Raw genomic sequence first — 11,655 nt, 5'->3', positions numbered from 1 at the left:
TTTAGAAAAAGCATGAGCTCCCGTACGCATGGTTTGATTCCAGCATTTCCGGGACTCGTTGTAAGTATTTCGTCTGTGGCTTGCGATGTTGATGATTTTCCTTCCGCATGCGCACCCGCAAGCTGTGGGCCCTCCCCTGGACCTCAAAGACTTTTGGCACCGCAGCGCGGGTTCCCGCCTTGAAAGTTGCAACTCCGGCCGATAGACAGAGTCTTGATATCAACATTACGAAAACGAAAAGGTGAGTCAATTACGTCAACGCCGGACGCCAATCTTTGTACCCTTGTGGCCGAACCTGCCAGGCCCCTCCCCCTTTCCTGTTCGAAGATATAAGGGCTTGTCCGTCTTCCCTTCCAACCGGACTTGGGTTGTAAATTTAGAACTATAAATCAAAACTTGCACAACTAACACATGAATCATACTTTACCAATCAATATATTCATCACGATCAACGACGTCGCAATCATGGTGCAGTACAAGACCGGACAGACCGTACGCTATAAGCCTGTCGGCGGGCCCGACTCTAATACCTCGGAGAGCACGGGTCGTATCACGGACGTGTTGACCGAGCCTGGCGTCCAGGCCGACCGCAACGTCCAGGCCAGCTCCGATGAGCCGCGCTACGAGGTACGGACTTACACCCCCTTTCCTTTATCCTTTTCCCTCTCATGTTTGTTCGCGAGACTCGAGAAGTTTGTGGAAAGAGTTGGTGAGACGAATTTCGAAGGCTGACGACTGAAAAATCATACAGATCCAGAATGACAACACGGGAAAGTTGACGACCGTGTACGAGAAGAACATCCTTGGAACGGCTTAGATGGATGAGGCGTTATTCGCTTGTGAGCGGTCGTGTTAGACCAGCCTCAGCTTTCGATAGATGGTATCTGGGTTGAGATATTAGATAGTGATGAACGCAAGTCTTTTCTAACATAACTTTTATCGAACTGTTGTGTTGTGACATGTGTAATCGTCGTTTTAACATTATCGTGAGATATATGACAAATAAACATAGAAACTTTTTTTACCGTGAAACGGCGAGTATTTCATGGTGTATGTACCACTTCAGTGGTCTGTATTTGGAAATTGCCAACCGCCAGCACACGCCAATTCGAGATTATGTTCTGTGCGAACATATTCTCAACTTAGCACACGCGCAACGGTAACAGTATATACAGCGCGGTTGCTATATACGAAACTAGAGTTACAACAACCCCAGCATGAAGTAATCCATTTAATCGGGTTTTCTCCACACGGCCAAACCAACCCTGGCCGAGACGACACAAAAAAAAAGATGCATCCCAGAATTTGCCTTGCCACACATCGCTCCGCGAGGGATGAGGGTAATAAAAACAAACAGACAAAAGAGCCGCGGTGTCGTCGTCGGTGAATACTGTACTCGTATCTTAGGCCGTTCTCCGAACCGGGGAGACCAGGAAAAAGAGAGACAAGAAAAATTCGGAAAGGCTTTTCCGTGGTGGTATTTGGCTTTGCTTCTCTTCCCCCCCTGAACCACCCGACCCGCGACGGAACAATATGCCCCCAAAAAATCAAGTCGCCCCCCTTTTTACTCCGTGCGCCGCTCCCATGTGAAGAGGTAAAAATCGGAGAGAATCCGCGGAAGAATCGAAAGTTTCAAGTCATAAAAAAACAGAACTCGTAGCCTATACAATGAGCAGCGCAATCGAAAAAAAGAACGCCGGCCTCATGCGAACGTTTGAAATGAACAAGACGATAATGCCTTATACCGTGCCTCGGAGTCGTTGCTTCCGGGCTAACCAGTCCCCAAGCATGTTATCCAGTTGCTGTATGAATGTTAGCCAAAATTGATACCTAAATTCGTATCTGCGAGGACTTACTGTCGTAATTTCGGCCAACCTTGCGTTCTGCTCTCGGAACAACGTGCCTACTACAGGATGATCGGGACCAGCGGGTGCGACATCGTTCTTATCGTATACTATTACTAACAAGTCTCGAATATCAGACCCCGAGTCGAAGAAGGCTCGGAGGTTGGCATCGTTCCAAGTCGAGGTGGTCGTGGCCGACGTTGATGTTGTCACAGAATCCTGTTTCTCATGAGTTCGGTCATCAATATCTACAAGTTCTGGAGATGGCGACGAAACAGGGGAAGAACGGTCTTCCTGGCTTGATGTGTCGACCATGAGAGCAGGGGGATTAGAAGAAGACACGACCGGTGAGACTTCTACAGGAGATTCGGATAAACGTTCTTCGGTAACAGGACGTTGAGTCTTCGAAGTTTGGTCACTGAGCTCAGACATAGACGTCTGGGTACTGTAGCTATCCGGAAACGCTCCTGGTAAAACAGGTTGTAACTGCTTCTCTTCGGAGGGTTGCCGTTTGGGTTCGGGAGGAACTCTGGTCGGCTCTGGTTGGATTTCCTCCTCGTCAGGGGAGTCAAAGTCATCAAGCTCAACCCGCGCCTTTGCCTTGGTAACCTTTGGCGGCTTACTCTCCTTCGAAAGAATAGATTTCGAGTTAGACCTCTCCCTCTTTTGCGATGGTCGATCTTGGCTCTCGGCCTGGTCAGATTCCACCATTCTCAGCGTCGCCGGCGGTAAGGTTGACACATTATTAATCCTAGCCTCCGGGGCCGTAGGGCCACGGTCCGTGCCTATTTGCGACGTTACAGAAGACTTGCGCGTTGGCGAGGGATCGTTCCTGGGCTGGTTCTTCTGAAGCTTGCTTGGATTGCGCAATGGCGCCACCGATTTCTCGGGCGACGAATCCACATCAACCGCATGCGCATCCTCCGCCTCCTTTTCTACTGTATCAGTAGTGGCATCCAGAGACCTTTTACCAAGCGAGTCATCGTCTTCGTCAACGGATTTTTTCCTATCTTTCCTCGAAAAGAAACTCCGGATTGCGCTTGGCTTCTTTTCCTTTTTCTTCTTTTCATCCTTCTGCTTATCGGGAACAAGATCTTTTTCTAGGCTCGGCCGTTGCCGTAACGATGAGTCTTTCGAGTCGCTCGAGACTCGCGCCTCGTTGTCGTCCCGTAATAGACCAGGAGTCAATGAAATCTTCTTGGTCTCAATTGTCTCGTCCTTAAAGAAAGAATCTGTGTTTCTGACGGTGCCATTCCTCGTGACCCTCTCGGGCTTTGCATCGAAAATATCACTGCTATCCCTACGAACTTCGCCTGAAGTAACCGAACTTGATCTACCTCTTTCTTCGATCTTTAAGGGTTCCACCTTAACCTGTTTCTGCGGACCTCGAGTCTTAAGCGGTTCCACCTTCGCGGATTCATCATCATCTGAAACGTCGTCTGTTACTTGCTGAGAGGATGCCTGCTTTTCCTGTTGCTGTTGGGTCTTTTGCGAGTCCTGCTTCTGGGTCTTCTTTTCGTCATCGCCATCCTCCTCCTCAGTAGAGTAATCTATATCAGAGTAGTCGACATAAGTTGGGGCCGCAAATGCAACAGTTTTGGCCTTTCTTCTCTTCATGGCCGTCTTGAGAGGGTTCTTGGCCTTCTCGGCTTGATCGCCAAGCATCGTCGCCGATAGCTAATTCACGGTTAATGCCACATACAGCATTGATCTCCAAATACTTTTACATACATCAATATTCCGGTGCTTGTTGAGACGCGCCAGCCTTTCAGTAGGGGTCTCAATGTGCTCTGCTGGTAAGTATCCTAAGAACGATGATGTGAGCTAGATGCCGTAATTCAAACTTGCTGCAGTGTACCATACCTATGCTGCTATCCTTTACCACTCTGACGAGCCACCAGTAACTATTACTATCGTCAAGCAATACCATGGTATCACCCTTAGTGGCATTAGCTTGACCTTCGACGGTAGCGACGAAAGTATGAAGAGCGTAAACGAATTCGAAATCGATGTCCTCTAAGTCTTGTAAGTATTCACCACCCCAACCAATATCAATGAATCTGGGATCAGTAGTTAGGAGGGTCTCGTCATCGTCATCATCATCATCCACTCCGGGATCATCATATGGAATATAGGGGGATAAAAAGTCGTATGGCGAGATCTGGCGTTCTTTCGCATCTAATTCGGGTCCCACGGCTCGGGTGCGTGACTGTTGACGCAAAGACAAACCGTAGGTCTTTGATTGCGCTCCAGAGACAGCGGGTCGGTCGATACCATTGTCTCTAACGCGTTTTCCTGATTCGCCTACCGACACTGTCGAGTCCATACTCTACATGTCTAATCCAGGTTCGGGTAGCGACAGGTCGTTAAGATACTTGCCATGACTTGCGCGGTCGGCCGCTTCGGTACATTCACTAAGAAGATGATGACGACGATTTGACGCATCAGCAGAAGCCTTGCTTGCCTGATGGTGGGAATGTTGTGGAGTTGGGTATGGTTCCGTCTCACTGAGCACCGGAGAATAGGAGGAATCGGGTGGTGGAATTATAGGTTTCAAGGAATCGACGCGCTGTGGCCAGACAAGCGGCGGAGAGGAGCACCCACCATCTTCAATCGAAGGAGAACTCGAAATCTTATCCATCATGTCATCATCCAAGTCGTCGTCGGCACTGGCGTCCAGATCTCCGTCGTCGGAGTTGGCGCCTGTGGTTCCTCCATTTTGCGCGATAGCGAGCGCATCCTCGGATTGCATCTTGTTGCCATTCAAGGAATTCGCAATACCGTTCGCGAGATCTGCGGCGTACTGTTGTAAATCGGTACGTTCGTCACCATCGGGCCACGAGGCTCTAGGACTTCGGCCTTCCTCTCCAGCCCTATCTTCTTCGACTTCGCGTATGGTCTCAGCCTGATGCGGCGCGAGTGACCCGTTCGCGTTCGCGTTCGACGCTGATTTCGAAGGTGAAGGGGTATTGTGTTTCTTAGCAGAAGGAGACTCTTGACTTTGAAGGTCGATGGTGTCTGCGGAATTCGGAAAAAGGGTGAAGTGTTAGCTAGCACAGCACAAGGAAACAAAAGAACAATTCACACAAGGGGTTGGTTGTTGGATTGTAATTATTTTTTTTCTTCCTCCAATCCTTCCCCCTGCCTCTCAGAAGCGTGGTTCGTGATTAGAGTGGTTAGGGTGGCTAGAGCGCGGTAGAGGATTGTAGATCAAGGAACCTTGGAACTTACCAGCCCGAATCATCTGGGGTCTTGTCATTGTGTTATTTTCTTCCCAGGGAGTCCGTGGAAAACCAATTCCCACGGATCGGTGCTAAATGAACTCTGTTATGGGTCCGTTTCGTTCATAACATCAATCGATTGCGCTTATGTATTCCCTAAATTTTAATTTCTTTGCCTTTCTGCCTTGAAGTGTTCAATGTTCTTCTCCTTCCCTGCGCCTCTCCCTCTTCCTATTCCTCGGAGGCGCGGTGGGTTTGTCGCAAGGGGCTGGGCGGTAGATAGAGAAATGGAGACTGGAGACTGGAGAAAGTTGGTCGCTTGGTCGGATTTACGCCTCGACCCTCAACCACGCCTTGCACGCCTCGATTATGAACCAAGGACCGGGCCAAATGCCAATGCTAATGACCCAATCACCATATGTCCACCTAACTTTATTTCTTGGATAATCCAGTCGATATACGATCGGCGTGCAATTGTTCGTCAAGTAGATCTCGGTTGGATTATTTCGATGGTTGGGAGGTTTAGTTAGGATTCTAATTATAGATAGTAATCAGGTCGGTAGGTAGTTGAAATGCGAAGGATGTAGTGAGTGGAATGGAAATTATTTTTCATAAGCCTTGAAAGGGGAAAAATAGTTGACATCCATCCCACCTCCCCGAAGAAAAATAACCCCCTGTCTGCTTGTATCAGTTACTAGACTCGGGGAGGAAATCAGTGATCAGATACGACACAAGATGCTAAAAGGAGGCCCTGCAGATTGCGGTCGGATTGGGGTTGGTTTGAAACATGGCTTTAACAGGGGCAGTAGGGACGTAGGGACGACCTCTTTAGCGGCCGCCAGATGCCTAGCTACCTAGCTGTTTATTCGGGCTGGTTATTACAGGTATAGTGTAGTGGGGGTTATAAAAACAGTTTAGCATCTGGGGCTGCAAGATGGAAATAGGTACATACACACATACATCCACATACCAACCAACCTATACATCCTTGTACCGAATACAAAATTCGGCCCTAGTGTATTCCTTGCATATCAAGTATACATTACGGTAATTTGGACTTGATATTAGGTCCACATCGCCGATGGGAGCTTCTTTCGGTTTTCACTTTTCGTCTTGAAGCTACCTACATATAAATATTGATGTTGCATGTAAATCGTAAAGCTCGGTCGTGATGTAATGCAAGACACAAACTCGAAGATTTTGTCTGTGATGGATTGTTCACCGTCCAACTGTTACATTTCTGACTTTGTGAGACAAATTTACTGAACCTTATTGACATTGGTTGCTTCCCATAGGGAGGTAATCGACACACACTCACGGGTGAGACTGCCATCTTTCATGGTTTCTAGTATAAAATTCAGCTCTAACCAGGTAGAATATTACCGCATTAGTAACTCTTTAGGGGCACGTAATTCTTTGAAACCGTCAAGGTAGAAATACACATGTTTATAGAGAAAGGCTACTCAATCAGCTCCGGCTATGACATAAAAAGACGATATGTTCTCAACCTCACTTTGTCATCCTTGTCATACATAGCGGGTCCCGAAAAGAAATGCCAATAGTATCAATTGGTATGCGAATCAGCCCACACATCACTATTGCCAGCGCTAAACATTCTCATCAATTCCAGAGAATTATTGGCATGCATCCTCAAGGTGAGAAGAAAACAAATAAGCAAATTATAGGCATACAGCTCTCTTTTATTGACAGCGCACACGCCAAGCTCCACGTTGTCTCTATTCACCCTTACATCGTCTCTTATAGTCTATGCGGTTCCTGCGCTAGTGTGAAGCTGGAGAACATCAGAGATTTGGATTCACAGCGCATCATCGATTTAATTGCCAATGCTCAATCAATATATCGTATAGATCACATAATGAGCTTCATGCCCATGGACAACTCCTTAAGTATAAGTACGTATGCCCTAGGTATGCATGTCTATAGCCATATGCTAGAATATTTGAAGATTTTCAAGTAGGCGCTATATAATGCACAGAATGCAGTATCGGAAAGTTGACAACTCTTAGCTCCACCTTACAAAATACTTTTTCCGATCCCTCTTCTATAGCCACAAACAGGCTTTTGCCGAAGAATTCGGCTGTGGCTAGAGTCTTGACATCATACATTCCGAGGCTTCAAACTGCCTCCATTCACGCGAGGTATAATAGAGTTTCAAGTCATGCAGGTCAAGTAAGCCGATAACTGCAGCTTATAATGGGAAAACCACGTGTTATATACTGGTTTCGGACGGATCTCCGGCTCCACGATTCTCCTGCCTTAAAAGCAGCTCTTGACTTGGATCCGGCTGTTTTGTGGCCGATCTTTACTTGGGATCCTCACTATGTATACCGAGTTAAGGGGGGAGTAAATCGGTGGCAGTACCTGTAAGGTGTAGTCTTGCGATAGTTACCTAGACCGACTACTAATGCTGCCAGACTTGATTGCCAGGCTGACCTTTCAAAATCTATTTCGAAACTTAATAATAAGTCAAAGCTTTTCGTTCTTCGCGAAGCTCCGCAGACACTCTTCCCCAAGATTTTCAAGGCATGGAAAGTGACACATCTTGTATTCGAAAAGGATACGGATCCTTATGCCCGGGAGCGAGACAAGACTGTAGTAGCTTTGGCCAAAAAACTCGGCATTCATGTGATTTTTCGGTATGGACGCACATTATGGGATAGCGACGAAGTTGTCGCTAAGAATGGAGGGAAACCAACTATGTCTATCACTCAACTCCAGGCCGCCGGACGAAAAGTTGGGGAGATACCTCGGCCTATACCAGCACCGACGTATCTACCAGGACCGGACGAAATGCCTGTCGATTTTGAGCAGGACAGGCCAGAGACAGAACCAGATCTGAATGCTTCGTATCGCGCCAAGGCCGACAATACATATTCAAATATTGCAGGACCTAAAGGCGACTTCGCCATTGCTACTCTTGAGGAGCTTGGTTTCTCCGTACCAGCTACCACACCGCATCGCGGCGGTGAGAGCATCGCTCTGAAGAGGTTAGAGGATATATTCTTGAATGAGGAGTATGCCGCTACCTTCCAAAAACCGAACACCAGTCCGACCGCATTCGAGCCACAGTCAACAACCCTTTTATCACCAATGCTTCATTTTGGGGCTCTTTCCCCGCGCCTCTTCTATTGGAAAGCACAAGATCTGGCCGAAAAATATTTTCAATGGGCATCCAAACCCCCTGAAAGCTTGACAGGTCAGCTGCTGTTTCGCGACATGTTCTTCGCAGCCCAAGCTGCAATTGGGTCTCCTTTTGGTGAGTATAGTCCCGCCAATGTATTACCATTATTTGAATGATTCCTAAAAAAAGATTATAGCCCAGACGCTCGATAACGCGTACTGTCGATTCATCCCCTGGCATCTACCTTCAAAGGTAGGGACCAAGGAAATAGGGGATGGCGCAATTAGTGGTGAGTATCATATAGATTCACCACTAGCAGAGACGTGGTTCAAACGGTGGAAGCTTGGCATGACAGGTTTCCCGTTCGTTGACGCCCTTATGCGACAACTACGTGCTGAAGGTTGGATCCACCACCTAGGCCGTCACATGGTAGCTTGTTTCCTCACTAGAGGCGGATGTTATGTACATTGGGAACGCGGGGCGGAGGTATTCGAAGAGTTGTTGATCGACCACGAGCCGGCCTGCAATGCTGGTAACTGGCAGTGGGTCAGCTGTTCTGCGTTTTACTCGCAACACTTTCGCTGCTACAGCCCCGTTGCGTTTGGGCAGAGGTGGGACAAGGAGGGCGAGTTCATACGGAAGTGGGTTCCGGAGTTGAAGGACTTAGACAAGAAGTTCATATACGAGCCATGGACGGCCTGGAAGACGACCCTTAGCGAAGCAGGTGTAAAAATTGAAGGAGATGGTCTTCATGGGCAAATAGATGGGACATACCCGGCTCCGATGTTTAACTTCAAAGAGAGAAGAAGTGTCTGTATTGCCGCGATGAAGAGGGCTTATTCTATTGGCCTCCACGGGGATGATGATAAAATGAAAAATGGGGCTTGGAAAAAGTTATTTGATGAAGCGGGAGAGACAGAGATGGAAGGTTCAATATTTAGGTGGAAACCACGACAACTTATAAGAAGCCAGAGTACGGTACCCGAGGAAGGACCGATGGATAGATATGTTAAGAAGGTTAAGAGGTGATGAATTTTACAGTACCTAGTAGTACATGTAGGAAGTCGTTTTTGGTGTTCTAGATCATCTCTACTTACACAACCTCCGAAACACCTACACTTGTATTTGCACGTATATCTGAATACATCCTGTCTTTGATGGACATATCTTTGGGAAATCAAACATTTGTAATCGAAGTTTCTCGATTACGTTGAATGTGACCTCAGTGCCTGACTCAATTACTGGTACCTGGTAGGTGGTGTGTTGTAATCATAACTTGGATTGAAGCTTCCCCTGAATACTCCAAGAGGCTACTCCTTCCTATCTACCTTCTCATAGGCCCCAAGCCTTGTAATATCTGTGGTCTCTCGTTGGTTACTACGAAGAAATAGTGACTGGAAGTATGCTTAACTGTGTTCCTAGTTATCCGCAGCCTCCTCATTAAGCGACACGAATAACCCTCTTCTGATGGAAACATTGTTATATTTCTTCGAGCCCGTTCTCTGCGATGCATACTCATCTTGGATAGTCGCACCATTGCGACAACCATGAATCAGTCCCGTTTTCATTCTACCATTTATTCTAGAATACCATTCGGTCGAAGACATCTCTTAAGCCTACCATAGTATGTGTAGTTTAACATATCTTTTCATCATAGCAATATTTCACAATGATAACCAGTAATTCCAGGCAACGCCGAGAAGCATTTTGTCGAAGAGCAAAAAGACGCGACGCAACCTTACGCTTGCTCTATACTGGGGAAGTCCACGGGAGCCAGCAGAGCCAGCAGGGTTGGGCAGACATGCCGTCGACCATAACATTCAATACTCAACATATCATGAGCCGAAACGATAACCGGTACGGACAGCATTTGCAGCCGACAATCGTACCTCAAACTCTAGCCCCGGCACGTATTTTCGAACACGCTTCATTTTCACGCGCCCCGGCTGCACGACCCGCCAACGGTGTCGAGATCTATGGCCTAGCCCTTGGGACTTGTTTCCTCGCATTACTTCTGGGATGGATTCTCCTCGCAGTTGCGCGGGAGACCTTCCACTTTTTCCATCGCGGTGCGAATGCACCTAATCAAAGGGCGGACCCAGAAAGCGGTTACATCTCAGAACGCCAAACACTTGAGGAGAGCGGGTCATTCCTTTCCAACTTTAGGAATGTGTCATCGGAAGCAGAAGAGCTTATCAAGTCAGCGCAACGGGCGAGCGTTAATGTTGCTACGCTGCTCAAGAGGGATATGGGTGAGCTCAGGAGAAAGGCGCATTCCGCACGACGCCGAGTTGACGAGGAAGAAGCCCTGGACGACACGGGAGGAGTTAGAACTAACACGAAATGCTCTTTTTTACCCAAGACGTAACAGACACAGAATGTGATGTCTGCAGAAAGGAGGAGCAACGAATTCAGCGCAGGAGGAATTATCGCGGTATCCTACACCTGTTTGAGGGATCAGTAGATGTTGAAGATGAATTATGAAGGCTCTGGTACTCTCAACAACATCAGTATGGGGACTTGAGCGCAGATAGCACGGGAATCTGGCTAGAGAAGAACTTTCCAACGGCCTTCTAGGGTTTCTGCTGGTTAATGGTATATGATTTTTCTTTAGAATGCTTGGTATAGGTACAGAGCATCCCAGAGAACGGCGTTCAACCCGCCACTACTCTTTATGCATACGCAAAAGCGAGATTTCGTGAATGACCTTGTTCCAATTATGCCCTTCTCGAGGTGGTCGAGTCGTCTATCGTTGCTGTTGTACAGGTAGAATAACGCTCACAAATGGGATGCGTTTCGCCGAGGTTTTCCATCAAGAGCTAGGGTTTTCTTCCATTTTATGCCCTTCGCTTCAGTTCTTGTGATGCCTGTTTCAAGCTCCAGTTGCATTCCTCGTATGCTCTACCGGCACCGAAGCCCACTCCCACAAATGCTGGCCATGCTCTTCGTCGGAATAGGAGGACTGAGAAGACGACGCCAAATCCAAGGCCGAGTGTTGATTTTATGAGCATATTGGAGATGCAGCGGTCCCACTATCATTTGCCCATATTAGCGACTCACTATACGGTGGAAATAAAGCGATAGGATTGTACTATACTTTCTCGTTCAAAAGTGCCTCGCTCACGGGCCTAGAGACCGTGCTAGGCGGCGCGGGAGCTGACGTCTCAGGCATAATGAAAGATACTATTAAAACGTTGAATTAGCTTTGAATGACAATAAAACAACTCCGTGAGCTCCCACCTTTCAAATTGGCTTTTGGGTGAACGTTGTGGTAGAATTGTCGTCACTACGATAATATTCGCACGAAAACAATCAGGTCATTGATGTAGCTTCCAGGTTGAATCGGCTTGCATTTGCTGATACCCGAAAGCGGTAGATCCTGGTAGTGTCAAATGAGGTTTAGCGCGGATGGCAGAATTGATGATTTTTTATATTTTTTTAGATATCG

General features: G+C 47.4%; 5 protein-coding genes across 5 annotated transcripts; 3 read left to right on the top strand and 2 right to left on the bottom strand.

Moving 5' to 3' along the window:
• The first annotated feature begins 265 nt into the window (after positions 1-265).
• On the top strand, positions 266-951 carry F4807DRAFT_415265 (uncharacterized protein). Its single transcript, XM_047997025.1, has 2 exons — positions 266-627; positions 752-951. The coding sequence occupies exons 1-2, from the start codon at positions 412-414 to the stop codon at positions 815-817; spliced, it is 282 nt and encodes a 93-aa protein (XP_047856754.1). The 5' UTR covers positions 266-411; the 3' UTR covers positions 818-951.
• Positions 952-1,739: 788 nt separating this feature from the next.
• F4807DRAFT_457732 (uncharacterized protein) lies at positions 1,740-5,103 on the bottom strand (the record flags this gene model as incomplete). The annotated part of the gene is made up of 6 exons (XM_048001083.1): positions 1,740-1,802; positions 1,857-3,521; positions 3,576-3,649; positions 3,708-4,126; positions 4,178-4,862; positions 5,076-5,103. The coding sequence occupies 6 exons, from the start codon at positions 5,101-5,103 to the stop codon at positions 1,740-1,742; spliced, it is 2,934 nt and encodes a 977-aa protein (XP_047856753.1).
• A 1,989-nt stretch (positions 5,104-7,092) lies between these two features.
• Positions 7,093-9,501, top strand: F4807DRAFT_415256 (FAD binding domain of DNA photolyase-domain-containing protein). The gene is made up of 2 exons (XM_047997024.1): positions 7,093-8,342; positions 8,404-9,501. The coding sequence occupies exons 1-2, from the start codon at positions 7,784-7,786 to the stop codon at positions 9,234-9,236; spliced, it is 1,392 nt and encodes a 463-aa protein (XP_047856752.1). The 5' UTR covers positions 7,093-7,783; the 3' UTR covers positions 9,237-9,501.
• Positions 9,502-9,737: 236 nt separating this feature from the next.
• Positions 9,738-10,810, top strand: F4807DRAFT_363715 (uncharacterized protein). The gene has a single exon (XM_047995598.1). The coding sequence runs from the start codon at positions 9,877-9,879 to the stop codon at positions 10,573-10,575; it is 699 nt and encodes a 232-aa protein (XP_047856751.1). The 5' UTR covers positions 9,738-9,876; the 3' UTR covers positions 10,576-10,810.
• On the bottom strand, positions 10,810-11,537 carry F4807DRAFT_363710 (uncharacterized protein). The gene is made up of 3 exons (XM_047995597.1): positions 11,448-11,537; positions 11,305-11,390; positions 10,810-11,239 (listed from the first exon to the last, which is right to left on the bottom strand). The coding sequence occupies exons 2-3, from the start codon at positions 11,377-11,379 to the stop codon at positions 11,045-11,047; spliced, it is 270 nt and encodes an 89-aa protein (XP_047856750.1). The 5' UTR covers positions 11,380-11,390; positions 11,448-11,537; the 3' UTR covers positions 10,810-11,044.
• Positions 11,538-11,655: the final 118 nt, after the last annotated feature.

This window comes from Annulohypoxylon truncatum (genome assembly GCF_022578515.1).
Source record: "Annulohypoxylon truncatum strain CBS 140777 unplaced genomic scaffold F4807scaffold_7, whole genome shotgun sequence".
NCBI lineage: Eukaryota > Fungi > Ascomycota > Sordariomycetes > Xylariales > Hypoxylaceae > Annulohypoxylon > Annulohypoxylon truncatum.
The sequence above is the reverse complement of the archived record's forward strand: the minus strand, read 5'-3'. Positions and strand labels throughout refer to the sequence as shown.

What these genes read in the sequence shown, in the direction of transcription:
- F4807DRAFT_415265 (XM_047997025.1), top strand. Translation starts at nt 412, where the DNA reads ATGAATCATACTTTACCAATCAATATATTCATCACGATCAACGACGTC. An exon ending in CCGATGAGCCGCGCTACGAG is followed by an intron (nt 628 to 751) that starts GTACGGACTTAC and finishes AAAATCATACAG; the next exon opens with ATCCAGAATGACAACACGGG.
- F4807DRAFT_415256 (XM_047997024.1), top strand. Translation starts at nt 7,784, where the DNA reads ATGTCTATCACTCAACTCCAGGCCGCCGGACGAAAAGTTGGGGAGATA. An exon ending in TGCAATTGGGTCTCCTTTTG is followed by an intron (nt 8,343 to 8,403) that starts GTGAGTATAGTC and finishes AAAAGATTATAG; the next exon opens with CCCAGACGCTCGATAACGCG.
- F4807DRAFT_363715 (XM_047995598.1), top strand. Translation starts at nt 9,877, where the DNA reads ATGATAACCAGTAATTCCAGGCAACGCCGAGAAGCATTTTGTCGAAGA.
- F4807DRAFT_363710 (XM_047995597.1), bottom strand. Translation starts at nt 11,379, where the DNA reads ATGCCTGAGACGTCAGCTCCCGCGCCGCCTAGCACGGTCTCTAGGCCC. An exon ending in AGGCACTTTTGAACGAGAAA is followed by an intron (nt 11,240 to 11,304) that starts GTATAGTACAAT and finishes GGCAAATGATAG; the next exon opens with TGGGACCGCTGCATCTCCAA.